Source organism: Bos javanicus, chromosome 21 (genome assembly GCF_032452875.1).
Source record: "Bos javanicus breed banteng chromosome 21, ARS-OSU_banteng_1.0, whole genome shotgun sequence".
Taxonomy (NCBI): Eukaryota; Metazoa; Chordata; class Mammalia; order Artiodactyla; family Bovidae; genus Bos; species Bos javanicus.
Genome location: NC_083888.1, coordinates 21,910,156 through 21,927,660, shown reverse-complemented (window position 1 = coordinate 21,927,660; position 17,505 = coordinate 21,910,156). Strand labels below are relative to the sequence as shown.

General features: G+C 37.7%; 1 protein-coding gene across 1 annotated transcript in view; it reads left to right on the top strand.

Annotated features, from left to right (window-relative positions):
• SEC11A (SEC11 homolog A, signal peptidase complex subunit) overlaps window positions 1-17,505 on the top strand; it is a 33,241-nt gene that overhangs the window by 10,587 nt on the left and 5,149 nt on the right. Inside the window, exons 2-4 of the mRNA XM_061394035.1 lie at window positions 4,595-4,704; window positions 9,589-9,738; window positions 15,789-15,908. Coding sequence (XP_061250019.1) covers window positions 4,595-4,704; window positions 9,589-9,738; window positions 15,789-15,908 — 380 coding nt within the window. The remainder of the gene's footprint in view (window positions 1-4,594; window positions 4,705-9,588; window positions 9,739-15,788; window positions 15,909-17,505) is intronic.

Below are 17,505 nucleotides of genomic sequence, written 5' to 3'. Positions count from 1 at the left end.
CTAAACTTTTCTTTTGTGATGTCTGCTGCTGCTACTGCTGCTAAGTCGCTTCAGTCGTGTCCGACTCTGTGCGACCCCATAGACGGCAGCCCACCAGGCTCCCCCGTCCCTGGGATTCTCCAGGCAAGAACGCTGGAGTGGGTTGCCGTTTCCTTCTCAAGTGCATGAAAGTGAAAAGTCAAAGTGAAGTCGCTCAGTCGTGTCTGACTCTTTGCGACTCCATGGACTGCAGCCTACCAGGCTCCTCCATCCATGGGAGTTTCCAGGCGAGAGTACTGGAGTGGGTTGCCATGTCTAATCTGCTGTTATTCCATTTTGTGTGGTTATCAGGCAAGATTGGGTACATGCAAAGTGGTATGGCCATAGTCAGCCTGTGTGGTTTTCATTTCGGACGTTTTCTTTTTCTTCTCTAGAGGTTTGAGTTGGGTCTTGGACATATTTTCTATCATCCAAGTCTCTAATGTGCTCAGTCTTTCCCCTCCCATCTTCTTTGTTTTTAATTCTGGCTGAGCCACACAGCTTATGGGATCTTAGTTCCCCAACCAGGGATTGAACCTGGGCTGCGGCATTGAAAGCACTGAGTCCTAACCACTGGGCCACCAGGGAATTCCCGATTCAAGGCTTTTTAAAAAGGTTTTGTTAGGCAAGTCCACAGCAGCCTTTAGTCCAAGGTTAATTTTTCACCGCAACTAAACAGTAACTTTTGAGTATGCTATCCAAAACATTTCTACTCTGGCCATTGGAAACAAATTATTCCTGCCCCATATGAGCTTTTAGAATTGTTCTGTTGCTCCTTTTAGATGGTTCTTTAGATGATTTACTTCCCTTAAATGCGTGTGCTAATCCTTGCTGATCATCACTCAGCTGAAGACTTGAGAAGAGAGGCTGCATAGATCTTTGTATAGTTCTCATTTCTGTAATGCCTTACAGTCAAAGCTGCCTTCGTCTCCCCAGACTCCCAGTTCTTTGTCATCAAGTCAGAAGACTTGTAGGCTCTGGCTACATTTCCATTTTGCCCTGTGGCCTGGAAACCATCCAGTCTATAAGTTGGGGCTATTATAGGGCTCACCTTGTTTCTCCTTTCATAGTCCTATGCTACCTGGACACAGTCACATGTCCAGTGTCTGAAAACCTTTGTTCATATATTTTATCTAGTGTTTTAATTATTTTCGGCAGCAAGGTAAATTTGATCCCTTTTTCTCCAACTTGGCCTGAATAACATGTTTGGGGTTTTTTTAACTTTTTTATTTTGTATTGGGGTATAGCTGATTAACAAACAATGTCTGTGATAGTTTCAAGTGGATGGCAAAGGGACTCAGCCATAAATATACATTGTATCCATGATCCCCTAAGCTCCCCTCCTATCCAGGCTGCCCCATAACATTAAGTAGAGTAAATAGCATATTCTTGAGATTCATCTATGTTGTGTGTTTCAATAGTTCATTCATTTCTATTCCTGAGTAGTTTTCCATCATTTGGAAATAATGTTGTAATTTATTTATTCACCTGTTGATGGACATTTGGGTTTGTTTTTTTTTCCCCAATTTGAGCTATTATGAATGAAACTACTATATAAGTGTTGCGTGGATATGTTTTCATTTGTCAGATTTTAAAGAAATTTAATGGATTTTTAAAAATGAAAGTCATCTTATGCCTGTTTAGACAAATCAGGAATTTTTCTTATTGTTGTTACCATTTAAGACCCTCACTGGGCCTCAGTGACTTTGCGTATTGGACCATAATAAGTGTCCATTCTGAATACGCTTCAGTTTTTCAGTGCCATAAGTTTTACTTGTAGCTGCTCTCAGTGTATTTGCTTCTAACACCCTAGTTTCTAACTGCTGCTTCTATGAATTAGAAACCAGGGGAATTGTGATTATGAATTAATAAGTCTCTTAAGTTTGAGGTCTCAAAATAAGTAGAATTTAAGACTTAAGCCAACCGCTATTTTGTAGCTCTCAGATACATTTTTGCTTCCATGGTCATGTTTGTCTTCCCTTGAGATTACTAGAAGTCTGACTCCTATGAAAATACTCTATTTGTTGAACTTCAAGTATCTCTTATGAGAACAGGAAATATAATGGTGTGTAACTAATAAGTGCAAGTATATACCTTCCAAATTTGTTGTTTAGTCACTAAGTCATTTCTGACTCTTTTGCAACCCCATGGACTGTACCCACTAGGCTTCTTTGTCCATGAGATTTCCCAGGCAACAGTACTAGAGTGGGTGGCTATTTCTTTTTCTAAGGGATCTTCCTGATCCAGGACTTGAACCTGCATATCCTGCATTGGCAGGCAGATTCTTTACCACTGAGCTACCATGGAAGCCCCAACTTCCATTTTAGAACTTGTTAAATTATAAAATTTAAATTTACTATCAGCTTAATTTTGCTGAATTTTCTGTTGTAGGTTTTTTTCAAATTCTTGTTATTTATTACTTACTGTGTATTTTAAATTATGTAGATTATCCTAGTCATGGAACTTTATGGGGAAGTCTCTACACACTACTTCCTAAAAGTGCAAAAGAAAAGTAGCACACATAAATCCTTATGCCATAGCTACAAAGAGATATTACACAGAGCTTTGACTGGTTTTTAATAACATTCTTTAACTTTGAACACTGAAGAACGTAATGTTCCAGCCATTTCATAGAAAAAATAATGGGGCTATTCAGTTCTGTGATTGTTACTCTACATACGTCACAATGTCCTGTTAACAGCTTGCAATGGCCAAATGGTATGAGAAGGTTAGGTAGTTGCCACCTTACTTTTGTCGATACCCAAAATACTTCTTTCTCTACATGCCTCTGTACATTCATTAGCATTCAGATACAGTGGTGAAGAAAGCAGGGGCTTTTGAGTAAAGATTTTTGTCATGAAAAAGGGGAGAAGGGAGTGAAAAATACGGTACTTTCAAACTTTTGCTCAGGCAGAATATTTGTTTTCGCAGATAGTGTGCTTGTCTAGGTTTTGACAGTCACACACTGACTCAAGTGTACAAGTGCATCTTTTAAGGAACATTTATAGTTACACATAGTGAGAGACTCAACCTCTTTCTCTATTGTTGAGGTTGCTCTCGATGATTGGATACATGTCACAACAATGATTGTGTAGTGAAGATAGGATTACATGTCTGAGAAAAAGAGAAGAGCAATGATAGTGACCTCCTTGCAGGGACAGAGAAAATCAGGATTTTTTAAATCTTTCATTTTTCTTTTAGAGAACAGCTACTTTAGGGACTTCTGTCATAGCCTAGTGGTTAAGAATCTGCCCTCAATGGCAGGGGTCACAGCGTCCATCCTTGGGTGGGGAACTAAGATCCCACATGCTACAGGGTGCAGCCAAAAAAAAACCCAACCAGTTATTTCATTAGCTATCCCACACCTGTTCTGACAATGTTACATCTGTGCCCTTCTGGAAACAGAAAGCTTTTCCTCAGCAAAACAGATTTGAACTGACTGACATGTAGCTATTTTTAGCTTTATTTATTTCAGTATGTTTTTATGTTTTGCTGCAGAAATATTAATAGGCTTGATTATAGGATATTGCCTGCTCGGGGTGTTATGTACTATATGGTATGTTCGGGTATTATCTTTTCAAAATCTGGCCAATTCTGAATTATGAAGCCTTTCTGACCCCCAAGGGTTTTAAATAAGGAATCATGAAACTATGTTTTGTAGTTTTTATAGAATCCCACAGCCATTCCTTCAGTGACTCTGGATTGGGGCCCTTAATAATCTTTTGCCCTAACCAGTAGTGTATATAGGTGACTTTCTTAGCATGGGAGGTTTGGAAAATAGAGCCTCTTGCTGAATTCCTGACTGCCGATCCACGAGCTGACCACAGTCACTTCTTAAAAGCTAGTTTTTCTATCCTTAGCTTCTCTGACTCTACTTCCTTAAATCTGTCTTTGGAATAAAAAGACTTTTTCGTCTTTTCAAAAAATAATATAAAACAAGCGGTTTGGCTTTGACAAAGTCATTTCCTCTCTCTGAGACTAAGTTTCATCACCTACAAAATGAGGGTTCAGGTTAAATGTCATTGAATAGCCTGTAATTATCAAGGGCTATGTATTGTACAAAAGTAAGTCCTAGAGGAGTTTCGATGCTGTTGGCTGGTGTGTGCCGTGAATGTGATGGAATTTAAGCTGAATGGTTGTGAAGCCCAAATGAAATAATTTATGTGGAAAGTTCTGAAAATGATGTTGTCATATGAATGTAATGTGTTTTAGCAAACAAAGCGGAGCAGGATTCTTTGGGTGGGTTGAGCAGCTGTACTGGGATGTGCTGATGGGGTAATTATTACACGGTTTGAAAGGCGGTCTCTGGGACTTCACTGGGAACCTGGGGTTCAGTGGCTAAGACTCTGCACTCCCAGTGTAGGGGACCTGGGTTCGATCCCTGGTCAGGGAACTAGATCACACATGCCACAACTAAGACCCAGTACAGCCAAAAAAATAAATAAAAATTTAAAAGAAGTGTGTGAACTTCAGGTACCCTAATAGTACTACTTGAAACTTTAAAATTGATACTGCTCTCGGTTGCTTTCCTCGGTTGGGCTAACTATGGATCTGATCTCTTCTCTTGTTCTTACAGCTCTATTATCAAGTCCTAAATTTTGGAATGATTGTCTCCTCGGCACTAATGATCTGGAAGGGGTTAATGGTCATAACTGGAAGTGAAAGTCCAATTGTAGTGGTGCTCAGGTAACAATTAATTTTTCTTTTCAAGACATGGAGTTGCATGGCATAACTTGGGAGAGAAACTGAGATGTTGAATAACGGATATATCATTCCTTTAGACATTACTGTTTCCCAGAAGAGGGCCTGGAAGAAAATTTGTTTTTCTTTCTCAGTTGTGAGAAATTCTCAATTTTGTCAGGAGCTTTCCATTCAGATCCCAAAGGGCTCATGACTTTTCCATGAAATGTTTACCATATGAGCTTTATTTTTGGCACATCTGTTAAGAAAGTGTTTCAGTATAGTTTATTTTCCCGAAATCCTTCTGTCTTCTTATGTTTTTTACTTTAGTCTATCAGGGCTGATGGTGGTTTAGTTGCTCAGTCGTGTCCGACTCTTTGTGACCCCATGGACTGTAGCCTGCCAGGCTCCTCTGTCCATGGGATTTTCCAGGCAAGAATACTGGAGTGAGTTGCCATTTTCTTCTCCAATCAGGGCTGATACTTAGTTGTTAATTTACAAGATCATATATCATCTTCATAAATTAAGACTTCTTCTGCAGCATGTTCTCAGTGTCAGTACAGAAGCCTCACTAATTATTTCCATGTTTCATGCTGACCTTTAAATATCACTTCTAAACAGACTTCAGGAATTTTGAATGTATTAATGCCATCTCTTAAAGTGACAAATAGTACTCATTTTTCCTTCCCTATCCTTGTACTCATATTCTTAATGATTTTAAAAACTTAATTTAGTAACTCATTTTTGGAGAATTAACACTTGGTTATTTAATTGAATCATTATAATTTGGTCTTATTTGAATCTTAATTATGTAAACTGTCTCAAGTATTTTCTGGGGATAATAGAGTATAAATATAAAATAAATTGAATCATTAACATTACCTACAGTCTAGATAATAGTACATTAGTCTTAACAAGAAGAATTCGACTCTGACTGTCTTACTAGGCTATACTTCCAGCAGTTAAGTGGTTGGAAGCACTGGGTCTCCAGTGTCTTCCTCCTCCCTTGCTAACACTCACACGAACACCCTCGGTCTGTCTTTATTACTAATCAAATGCAATTGTGATTTTAAAGATCCAGTGAAACATCTGGATTTTATTATCTTGGAAAACACTTAATGTATTGTTCTAGGAGTATGGAGACTTGGGTCTTTAGCTCTTTCATTGTCTTTCCTACAACCTTGGGGAAGTCTCTTACAGACTGAATCATAGCTTCCTCATCTAGAAAATGAAGGCTAGACAGAGATGTTCCAGGTCTAAAATTGTGTGGCCCTAACTAAGTTCATGGACAGTTTTGAATTCAGTGAGTGTTCAAACGCTAATGGAAGGAGAAGCCACACTAATTGTCGCTTTGGGGAAAAGCTGTAGAGAGAAGGCCCAGGGAGGCTTCTTTTGGACATTCCTCTGGGATTATTTCAGATTGAGTTCCATTCAGTGGAGATGCTTAAGGACAGTCTAATTACCTTTAAACTGGAATGATGGAGTGAATAGGGGATTGTACTAAATACCTGCTCCACACTTTGGTGGTCCTGAAAATATCAGCTGGGATTTAAAAGGCATGTTTGGATAAGTTTTTGTTAGCTAGGTTATTCATATATTGAACTTTTCTGATTGTCAACGTGGAGTAAAAAAAAAATGAAAAGAGACCAGGTCAAGAGAGCATCTGGTCAAGACTGGTGGGAGTAGTCATTAGAGAAAAGGTAACTTACGTGATTTTATGAAACTTCAGGGAATATAATTTTTACCTAGATCCAAATGTACCTCCAAGGACTCAGGCCACCTGAAAATCCACTTTTAGGACTTTTGTGAAACTATTGGGAATAAAGACAAATACTTATTATTTATTTTATTTACTGAAGTTTCAGGGAACATTCAAAACTGATTTTTTTTCCCCCTTTGTGACACTGAAGTCAGTTTTATTTTTATTTATATATAAATATGTTTATGCTGCATGGCTTTCAGGATCTTGGTTCCCTGACGGAGGATTGAACCTAGGCCCCCTACAGTGGAAGAGTCCAAACCATGGACCTCCAGGAAATTCCCCAGTTTAATTTATATAAATTATATATGACCTCTTACAAAATTGATTGATGATGTATTATATTTAAAAGTATAGTTTGATCAGATAATAAATTGTAAGAAGTCTACTAATTATTTAATTCTTTAAAAGTTTCTTTAATAATTATTTCCTTAATAATCCTTTTCACTACATGCTTTTTATCTGTTTTGAATTGCCATCTATATCTGGATTCTTAAATCTTTTTTTTTCCTCATCCAACTTTATCCCCTGAATGTACACTCTTGTTTTCATCCTACGCTAACATCTCTACCTAGATGTTGACCAGGCACTTGACACTCCACCAATAAAAGTGAAATTCATCTTCTTTTCCCAAAAACCTGTTCTTCTTCCTCCTAGTTCTGTGACTGTCACGACCGACCGTCTGCTCAGTTGCCAGTGTTAAAAACCTAAGAGTCATTCTTGTTCCCCTTCTGTCATAATCCAATTGACCATCGGATTGTTGTTTTCCCTCCCTCTATTCTGCCCTTTTATAGCTGTCCTCCCTGCTGCTGTTCTATTTCAGGCCCTCATCATTTCCTGCTTCGGCTATTGTAGTGACCTTTAAAAAAAATGCTTTTATAATAAAAATTTAAAAACACTTAATATATTTTCATTATATGAAATTTTGAAAACACAAAAAATCTAGATAAAACTACGTCACCTATAGTTCTGGGATATAATCACTATTAACATTTTAGTCTCTTTTTCATGTATGTTATTTCTTACATAATTGAGGTAACTCTACATGTATTCTTTTTCAGTCTTTTCCCCTTATCATTTTCCAGTGTGCATGTTTTAATAATACTTAATAATTGCCAAGTATTCAGTTGTAGATAATACCCTGGACAAGTGGTCTCCCAATTTACCTTCTCATCTTTTCCATATATTCATGACTCCAATAAATATTTGAATGTCTTCTGTAAACTCTGTAGCTTCTGAAGTGATTTTTTTTTTTAAGTGCAAATGTGATCATGATAACTCCGCGCTTAAAGTTCTGAAGTATCTCAGAGGCAATTTAGCACAGTGAGAGTAGACTCCCTTGGTTTAATTCCCTCTTTTATAATTTTTTTTTTTTTTAACTAATAACTCTAGGCCAGTCTAAGCCTCAGTCTTCTTATCTATAAAGTTAGGATAATTATAGTACCTACATCGTAGAATTGTTCTGAAGATTGTTTGAAATAAACACCACTTAGAATTAGCACTTTACAAAGTACATATAAGTGCTCAATAAAGCTGAGTCATTGAACCAGAACAACTCAACTTTTATCTGTTTTATTTATATAATTTTCAAGCAAGGTTTTATTTGAACCAAGGATGTCACTGATTTTTTAAAAAATCAACCAAAATAAAAACTTGAAAATTTCATGTCTAGAATACCTTCTATAATGTTTTCACCAAACACGTGTTTCATCTTTTGTCTGAACACCTTCCGAGAAAGGGAATTGATTGCCCCATGAGGAAGCTTAACAGAAGTTTTAAGAATAAACATTGTGCTGGAAAATCCATATTTCTGGTGAGCCCCCAAATTTGCTCATGTTTGAATCACCTGGGATCTTTACAGAATATTGGTTTGATGCCTACTTCTCATCCTCAGACATTCTGATTTAAGTGGTTTGAGACAAGACCTGGGCATGGGGATTTTTAAGTTTCTCTGATGATTCTTGTGTGCAACAGAGTTTGGGAGCCACTGCTATACTCCCTTATATATAGAGGACCAGAGTCTTCAAACAGAAGTGTTTGAACCTTGTCATTGTTCTTGTGTTGAATTTTATTCCTTGTCTATCCATTTTTTCCTTATTAAACTTATGCTATGCTAAGTCACTTCAGTCACACTCTGTGCGACCCCATAGACGGCAGCCCACCAGGCTCCGCCATCTCTGGGATCCTCCAGGCAAGAACACTGGAGTGGGCTGCCATTTCCTTCTCCAGTGCATGAAAGTGAAAAGTGAAAGGGAAGTCGCTCACTCGTGTCCGACTCCTAGCGACCCCATGGACTGCAGCCTACCAGGCTCCTCTGTCCATGGGATTTTCCAGGCAAGAGTGCTGGAGTGGGGTGCAGTTATTGACAATTAGAGCTTGAGTTTCTAAAATACTGATGCACTATTTCATTATAGAAAGAAAAGTTTCATCAAGTAGTGCAAATATCTTAGGACCGTTGAAGGACTTGGTATAAGGTAGAACAGGTGAAAGGTAAGAAGACACTCTAAAAGTTTGTAACCACTAAGTACCATGAAATTGAATTTCTTTGCTCGTTTTTGAAATTCTTAGGCAAAAATCTCTGCTTTTGTCCTTGGTTTTCTTTCTTGTTTTTCTTTTTTAAATAAATCAGTTGATAGCACTAGCATTATCTCTGTAGCTGACTGTCCTTGACTTGATGAGCTGTTTTTCCTCCTTGTTGGATTGAAACCATAAGGTCATCTTGCTCTGTATCTTTATAAATGGCAGAAGAAGATGATCTGGTTCTCATTTGAATACTTGAATATCTTTAGTGTTTTCAGATGGAGAATAAGGGCAGGGATTATAAAGTTCATTCTTTTATATTCTGTTTTGAAATTTTAAAAGGTTAAGGAATTAGTAACATTGCCCTTTTCAAAATGTAAGTTCTTTTGAATAGTAATGGTTGAAATGGAACTAGTTAACTAAAGGAAACCTTTAGTATAACTAATTAGTATAAAGAAACCTTTTTTGGAGGACAGTACACATGTATGTTGGTACATTTGTTAAGGTATTAAGTATATTACAAAGGTGATAACTTTTGTTGAATATCTAACTTTGAAAATAAATTTAATCTCAGACATTCTTTTGTTGTTATATTCTTTTTTCCCTCCCAGTGGCAGCATGGAACCTGCATTTCATAGAGGAGATCTTCTCTTTCTAACAAATCGAGTTGAAGATCCCATACGAGTGGGAGAAATTGTTGTTTTTAGGATAGAAGGAAGAGAGATTCCTATAGTTCACCGAGTCTTGAAGATTCATGAAAAGTATGTGCAAACTATATCTTCTCTATTTTAAAATATGTTTATGTTTTAGTTTTTGCAGTATATCATTTTGATAGCCCAAAGATTTAAGAAAGGGTGGGGAACTCCTAGGTCCTTCTTCCAGTCCATTTTTATGAACTTCTTTTGGTGACATTTGGAAAACTAAATACTTACTAATTCATCTATTTCCCTGAGGGCTTTTCTGGAGGTTTTTCTTGGATCTTTTCTACTTCCCAACCAGATCAGTGACCCTGTATATCATCCCAGAAAAAAACATCACATAAAGATTGATCCCAAACAAGGATCTTCTTATATAATGGGTGAGGTAGCCTTAATCTTTCAAAAGTAAACCTTTAAGGCAATCTCACAGACATTTTAAGAATAAATTTATCAACTTTTTCAAAATTCCAAAGAAAACTTTTGAAATCTGAAATTATTTATTCTTGTAAATATAGACTTGGATTTTAGAATTGAAAAGAACATATGTAAGACCTTTAGAATTCACTGGAGGTGGAGGAGGGGTATAACAATGAGCAAAAGCTGTCACGTCTCAGGTCTCAGTTTCCCTGTCTGTGATAGAAAGAAGTTCAGGAAGATGAGCTCTGGGTTCTTAGCCTGTGCTCCCTGTGCAACTACATATTCTCACCCCGTCCCTTCCAAATCTATAACATTCCTAGTTAGAAGGGAAGGAAGGAAAGAAAGGGAGGAAAAGGGAGTTCCTGGAGAACATATTAGAGGGAGGTAAAGCAGTGGGAGTGATTGATGTAGGTTCTTGAGTATGAGGAAGCCCTAAATAAATTCTGCCTCATTCTTAAACCCTCTCAAGTAGTTTATATTCTCCACTTACAATAGAGGGAACCATCCCCTGTTGCTTTTTGAAGATCATTGTAAACATTCTAGCTTAGAAGAGTTTTTTCTTCATTGATGAAATAAAGATCTGACTGTTCTTCTCTTTCTATACCTCAGTATATTGAGAGATTATAACTTTTTGAAAATATTTTATTTATTTGGCTACACTGGGCTTTAGTTGTAGCATGTGGGATCTAGTTCCCTGAGCAGGGATGGAACCCAGACCCCCTGCATTGCGAACACGGAGTCTTAGCCCCTGGACCACCAGGGAAGTCCCAAGATTATCATTTTTAAATGGCATTCTATTAGTGACTTGGAAGGAATAACTTAGTTTTTTTTTTTTTTTTTTAAAGAATCATGAAGGTTTATTCAGTACAGGTAGTATTTTCCAAATTCTCAAAGTGTATTTGTGTTTTTTGTTCTTAGCACTGCCTTTTGTGAACATATCAGGACCAACTTTCCCCCAGATTTATCAGAGAAAATCAGACCCTGCTTTGGATAGAGCAGAAGTTGTACATTTTTATATGTGATCCTTTGAAATGGAGTTTTTTATTTTAAAAAATTATCTTGCGTGGGAGGTTCAAGAGGGAGGGGGCATACGTATACCTATGGCTGATTCGTGTTGATATATGGCAGAAACCAACACAGTGTTATAAAGCGGTTATCCTCCAATTAAACAGAAATACAATTTTTTAAAAAAGAACTAAGGGCATAAAGCATGTGGAAACCCTTCTTGATTAAGCAACTGAAGACAAAATCCTGAGGAAACAAATTAAAGAGCTTAGAAATACAAAAGTCATAGGAAGATTAGGGATTATCATAGAATCTATAAAGGCTGCATTAAACATTGTGGAAATTATGTTTCAGAACTAAAGTTGAGAATTAAAAAAAAAAAACAGAGATGTGCATGCAGGTAAGGTTGTATGTACTGTCATTTCAATTCAATTCAGTCTCTCAGTCGTGTCTGACTCTGTGACCCAATGGACTGCAGTACGCCATGCTTCCCTGTCTGTCGCCAACTCCTGGAGTTTGCTCAAACTCATGTCCATCGAGTCAGTGATGCCATCCAAACATCTCTGTCGACCCCTTCTCTTCCTGCCTTCAATCTTTCCCGCATCAGGGTCTTTTCTAATGAGTCAGTTCTTTGCATCAGGTGGCCAAAGTATTGGAGTTTCAGCTTCAGCATCAGTCCTTCCAATGAATATTCAGGACTGATTTCCTTTAGGATTGGCTGGTTGGATCTCCTTGCAGTCCAGGGCACTCTCAAGAGTCTTCTTCAACACTATAGTTCAAAAACATCATTCTTTAGCACTCAGCTTTCTTTGTAGTCCAACTCTCACATCCATACATGACTACTAGGAAAACCATCGCTTTGACTAGTCAGACCTTTGTTGGCAAAGTAATGTTTCTGCTTTTTAATATGCTGTATAGGTTGGTCATAGCTTTTCTTCCAAGGAGCAAGCGTCTTTTCATTTCATGGCTGCAGTCACCATCTGCAGTGATTCTGAAACCCCCCAAAATAAAGTCTCTCATTGTTTCCACTGTTTCCCATCTGTTTGCCATGAAGTGATGGGATGGGATGCCATGATCTTAGTTTTCTGAATGTTGAGTTTTAAGGCAACTTTTTCACTTCCTCTTTCACTTTCATTAAGAGGCTCTTTATTTCTTCACTTTCTGCCATAAGGGTGGTATCATCTGTGTATCTGAGGTTATTGCTAGTTCTCCTAGCAATCTTGATTCCAGCTTGTGCTTCATCCAGCCCAGCATTTCACATGATGTACTCTGCATATAAGTTAAATAAGCAAGGTGACAATATACAGTCTTAACATACTTCTTTCCCAATTTGGAACCAGTCTGTTGTTCCATGTCTAGTTCTAACTGTTGCTTCTTGACCTGCATACAGATTTCTCAGAAGGCAGGTTAGGTGGTCTGGTATTCCCATCTCTTTCAGAATTTTCCACAATTTGTCACCCACACAGTCAAAGGTTTTGGTGTAGTTGATAAAGCAGAAGTAGATGTTTTTCTCAACTCTCTTGCTTTTTCGATGATCCAGTGGATGTTGGCAATTTGATCTTTGCTTCCTATGACTTTTCTAAATCCATCTTGAACATCTGGAAGTTCATGGTTCACATGCTGCTGAAGCCTGGCTTGGAGAATTTTGAGCATTACTTTGCTAGCGTGTGAGATGAGTGCAATTGTGCAGTAGTTTGAACATTCTTTGGCCTTGCCTTTTTTGGGGATTGGAATGAAAGCTGTGGCAATATGTACTGTGGCAAACAGCAAAAAACATCTTCCTTAAATCCTTCTCTTTCCCTCACCTGTTTCTTGTCTTCCATTTTCTTCCAAAATGGATGCATTAGGAAAGAGGAGAGAGTGAAGTTGGTTTTTTAATTTAAAAGGTGAAAGTGAAGTCGCTGAATCTTCCCAACCCAGGGATCGAACCTGGGTCTACCCTCATTAGAGGCAGACGCTTTAACCTCTGAGCCACAAGGGAAACCTGGTGAAAGGTAGCTATTAAATGTTATCAGTTGACTGAATTCTCTTGGATAGCTCTTTGTATTAGCCTGTAAGCAATTCTTAATACATTTTCCCTACTTATACTTTATCTTATTTTATAGCCTACTCTAATATGTATTTAGTAAGTTCAGCCTGTAGGTAGTATTATAATTTGATGATATTGAATACTGGCGTGTGATAAAGAGTTTAGAAGAATTTGCCATGGGGGTGACTTAGTCCTTACTCTGCATTTTCATGATGGTCTCTTGCAACTCACTCTCCCCACTCCCTACACACCTGTTTTCTTTTACCCTCCAGGATTTTTCAAACATTCTTTCACTTACTGAGTTGTCAGCTACAGGGTTTTTTCTCTGTATATATTTGCATTTTTTCTAATTGGAATCTCATTTTTAATGATACTGTTTGCACTTGAATGTTTTTAGTGTCTGCAACACCTCCAATTTAGTTCTATCTGCTGATGATTTAGTGTCTAGTGAGCCAGTTTCTGCCTTAGAATCTAAGAAGGTATTAGTCTGTAGGAGCTGAAGCTGTTTTTCTTCTTTCTAGTCAAACTGTTAACTCAAACTCACTTGAGTTAGTTTTAAGATAGTCTTTGTCAACTGTAAATTTCAATTAATTTTAAGATTACTAGAAGCCACCTGGTTCTTTAGTATCATTATTATTATTATTTAATTTATTTCATTTGTATGTGTATGTGCTTAGTTGCTCAGTCATGTCCGACTCTTTGCGACCCCATGGACTTCAGCCTGCCAGGCTCCTCTGTCCTTGGGGATCCTCCAGGCAAGGATACTAGAGTGGATTGCCATGCCCTCCTCCAAGGGATCTTCGCAACCAAGAAATCGAACCCAGGTCTCCCGCGTTGCAGGCGGATTCTTTACCATCTGAGCCACCAGGGAAGCCTGGTTCTTTAGTATTATTAAACTAATAATTGTCTAATCAAGTAAGGTGATGTTTATATAGACCCTGGCTTGTAAAAGTAATATACGTTTGTTGGAGAAAAAACTTAAAACCCCATAGATAGCTGCAGTTCACACCTTGGTCTATCATTTTAGACCCTGCTTAGTATTTTTTTTTTTTTCAATTTTTCTTTTAATATGAGAATTTCTAGCATTCACAAAAGTAGACAAAACAGTATAATGAACTTCCATGTACCAATCACCTAGTTCCAATAAGCTATAAGTAGCAGCAGTTCAGTCAGTTTTGTTGCTCAGTCATGTCCGACTCTTTGCGACCCCATGGACTGCAGCACACCAGGCTTCCCTGTCCATCACCAACTCCTGGAGCCTACTCAAACTCATGTGCATTGTGTCAGTGATGCCATCCAAACATCTCATCCTCTGTCATCCCCTTCTCCTGCCTTCAGTCTTTCTCAGCATCAGGGTCTTTTTCAGTGAGTTGGTTCTCTGCATCAGGTGGCCAAAGTATTGGAGTTTCAGCTTTAGCATTAGTCCTTCCAATTAATAGTTAAGACTAATTTCCTTTAGGATGGGCTGGTTGGATCTCCTTGCAGACCAGGGGACTCTCAGGAGTCTTCTCCAACACTACAGTTCAAAAGCATCAATTCTTCAGTGCTCAGCTTTCTTTGTAGTCCAACTCTCACATCCATACATGACTACTGGAAAAACTATAGCCTTGACTAGATGGACCTTTGTTGGCAAAGTAATGTCTCTGCTGTGTAGGTTGGTCATAGCTTTTCTTCCAAGGAGCAAGTGTCTTTTAATTTCATAGCTGCAGTCACCATCTGCAGTAGATTTTGGAGCCCGTAGAAATAAAGTCTCCCACTGTTGCCATTGTTTTCCCATCTATTTGCCATGAAGTATGGGACTTGATGCCATGATCCTAGTTTTTCTGAATGTTGAGTTTTAAGCCAACTTTTTCACTGTCCTCTTTCATTTCCATCAAGAGGCTCTTTAGTTCTTCTTCACTTTCTGCCATAAGGATAGTGTCATCTGTGTATCTGAGGTTATTGATATTTCTCCCGGCAAGCTTGATTCCAGATAATTAGCATGCTTACACCTAAAAAAATGAACAAATGTTTCTTTGAATTATTAAGTTTCCAATCTTTGTTCACATTTCTAATTGTGTCTTAACTTTTTTCAGCAATTTGTTTGAATCCAGATTTAAAGGACGTCCTCAGTTGCATGTGGTTAATACAGCTTTATGTCTTTTATTTAATCTGTAAATTCCTTCTCCAACTTTCTTTGTTTCTTGCGATTTGTAAAGAAACTGGGTCATTCTGCAGTTTCCCGTTGTCTTCATTTTGCAGATTATATCCTGTAGGATAGTTTAATGTTTTCCTTTGCTGTTGGTATTTCCAGAAAGTTGGTGGTTTGTGTTTATTATAAAAATAAAAATATAAAAAATTATTTTGTGCATGCAATTTTTTAGTATTTTTTCACTTAATAAAATTTGTATGCTCTTCTAATGTCATTAAATGTTCTTCTATATCATTATCCTTAATGCTTGTATGGATTTCAACTCCTGTTAGCCTTTTAGCTTGTTTTCAGTTTTTTCCTGTTATAAACAACACAGCTGTGAACATCTTTTGGCTAAATAATTATTTTGATATTGGGAATGAAGATAAAATACCACAGTTCCATAGGAATTTTCAGTTATCATGAGCAAATTTCGTACTTTCGGATGGCATGAAGGTATTTGATGACTTGGGTTTCCCTTACTCTTTTAAGGCAAAATGGACATATCAAGTTTTTAACCAAAGGAGATAATAATGCGGTTGATGACCGAGGCCTCTATAAACAAGGACAACATTGGTTAGAGAAAAAAGATGTCGTGGGAAGAGCAAGGGGGTAAGTATAGAGGGGAGATTTATGACACATTGGCTATCTCGTTTGTATTGGCTAGTCATACACAATTGAATATAATGGTTTGGTCGTGTTTTGGTCAAATCATCTTGTGTCTTTTGAAAACGTACGCTTCTTAAAACGCATCTGTAACTTCTACTGCTCCAGGGGGGAGAATGTGGACTGCTGAAAAAGAACAGAATATTAGTGGTGAGGATGAATTAGAGTGACAGTTTAAAAAATTCATTTGTTTAATTCATTTGTGAAATGTTTTTGTGCACCTCCCGTGTACTCTGATGTCTATTCTGTGCTAGGCTGTAGGGATCCAGAGTGATATTAATCCTCCTTCTTAAAACTCACGTTTCGTAAGTATTCACTGAGTCAGCAACTCAAAGTGTTCATCTAGATTAATTTCATCACGATAATGTATTCCATACTGTTTTATTTCTAGTTGTGAAATTACTGAGGTCAAATGAAATTTTAAAGTTATATTAAGCCTGTTTATTTCAGATTTTATCAGGAGAACAGATGAGTGGAGGACAGGAATTGTAAGTTATTGGTATGAGGAAGTATGGGATTATTACTACTTTCATGTTATTAATAGTATTAACAATAACTCACATTTACTAGGGCTTACTATGTGCCAGAGACTCATCCTAAGTGCTTTCTTGACACGAATTACCTCATTTTAACCTCAGAACAACCCTAATATTTCCATTCTACAGATGAGGAAACAGACGTGTGAGGTTGCCTATCTAAGATCACACTGATACTAAAGGTGGCTGGCTGACTCCAGAACCCACTGTTTTAACCATCACCCACAAATTACTGGTTAACACTTGAGATGGGCAGCACTTGTTCTCACTCTTTAGATGCCTGTGGTACTCTCCTCCACTGTCAGGACATCTGCTCCTTCTAACCTAGAACAGACGCCGTGGGTTCAGTGGTCCCATGAGCCAATGGTGGAACTGATGAACCGTGTTCCCGTAAAGAAATAATTTCAAGTTGTTAAGTAAAAGTAACAGTGTAAGAGATGTTCAGTTTGGGGCTAAAGACAATGGGTCAGAAAACGCACCAATATGTTTTGTCGTCAGCAGAGCTGGATTTTGTGTACACCTCAAGTTCAAGGGAACTTGATTTCCTAGGATGGAGGCAAACATACTTCTGTAATTCAAATTAGATACATCAGGGCTTCAGAGAAGGCATAGTCCCCACTTCCCTCTGTTCCCAAGGTGCTGGTAATATCAACTTCTTTGAGTCTTTTTGCTTTTCCTTTAATTGGAAATGTACAGATTCTTATAGAAACACGAGGAAATAACAGACATCAAAAAGCAAAGTCCCTTCTGTCCTTTTCACTCCCTCCCTAAATATTTAATTTTTTGGTTCATGTTCTTTTAATCTTTATGTATAAAAATTCAGATCTTAATATGTAAGTGTGTATACAGACATAAACATATTTTGTGTATGGGGAAAGAATGGTCACGCTGCTTATAACCTCTTTTTTATCCCCCAATATTACTAGTATCTACAGATCAAAAGACTTATTTCCATATCATCAAAGTTGTATGCTACTCCACTGTGTGGAAAGACCACATTTTTATGT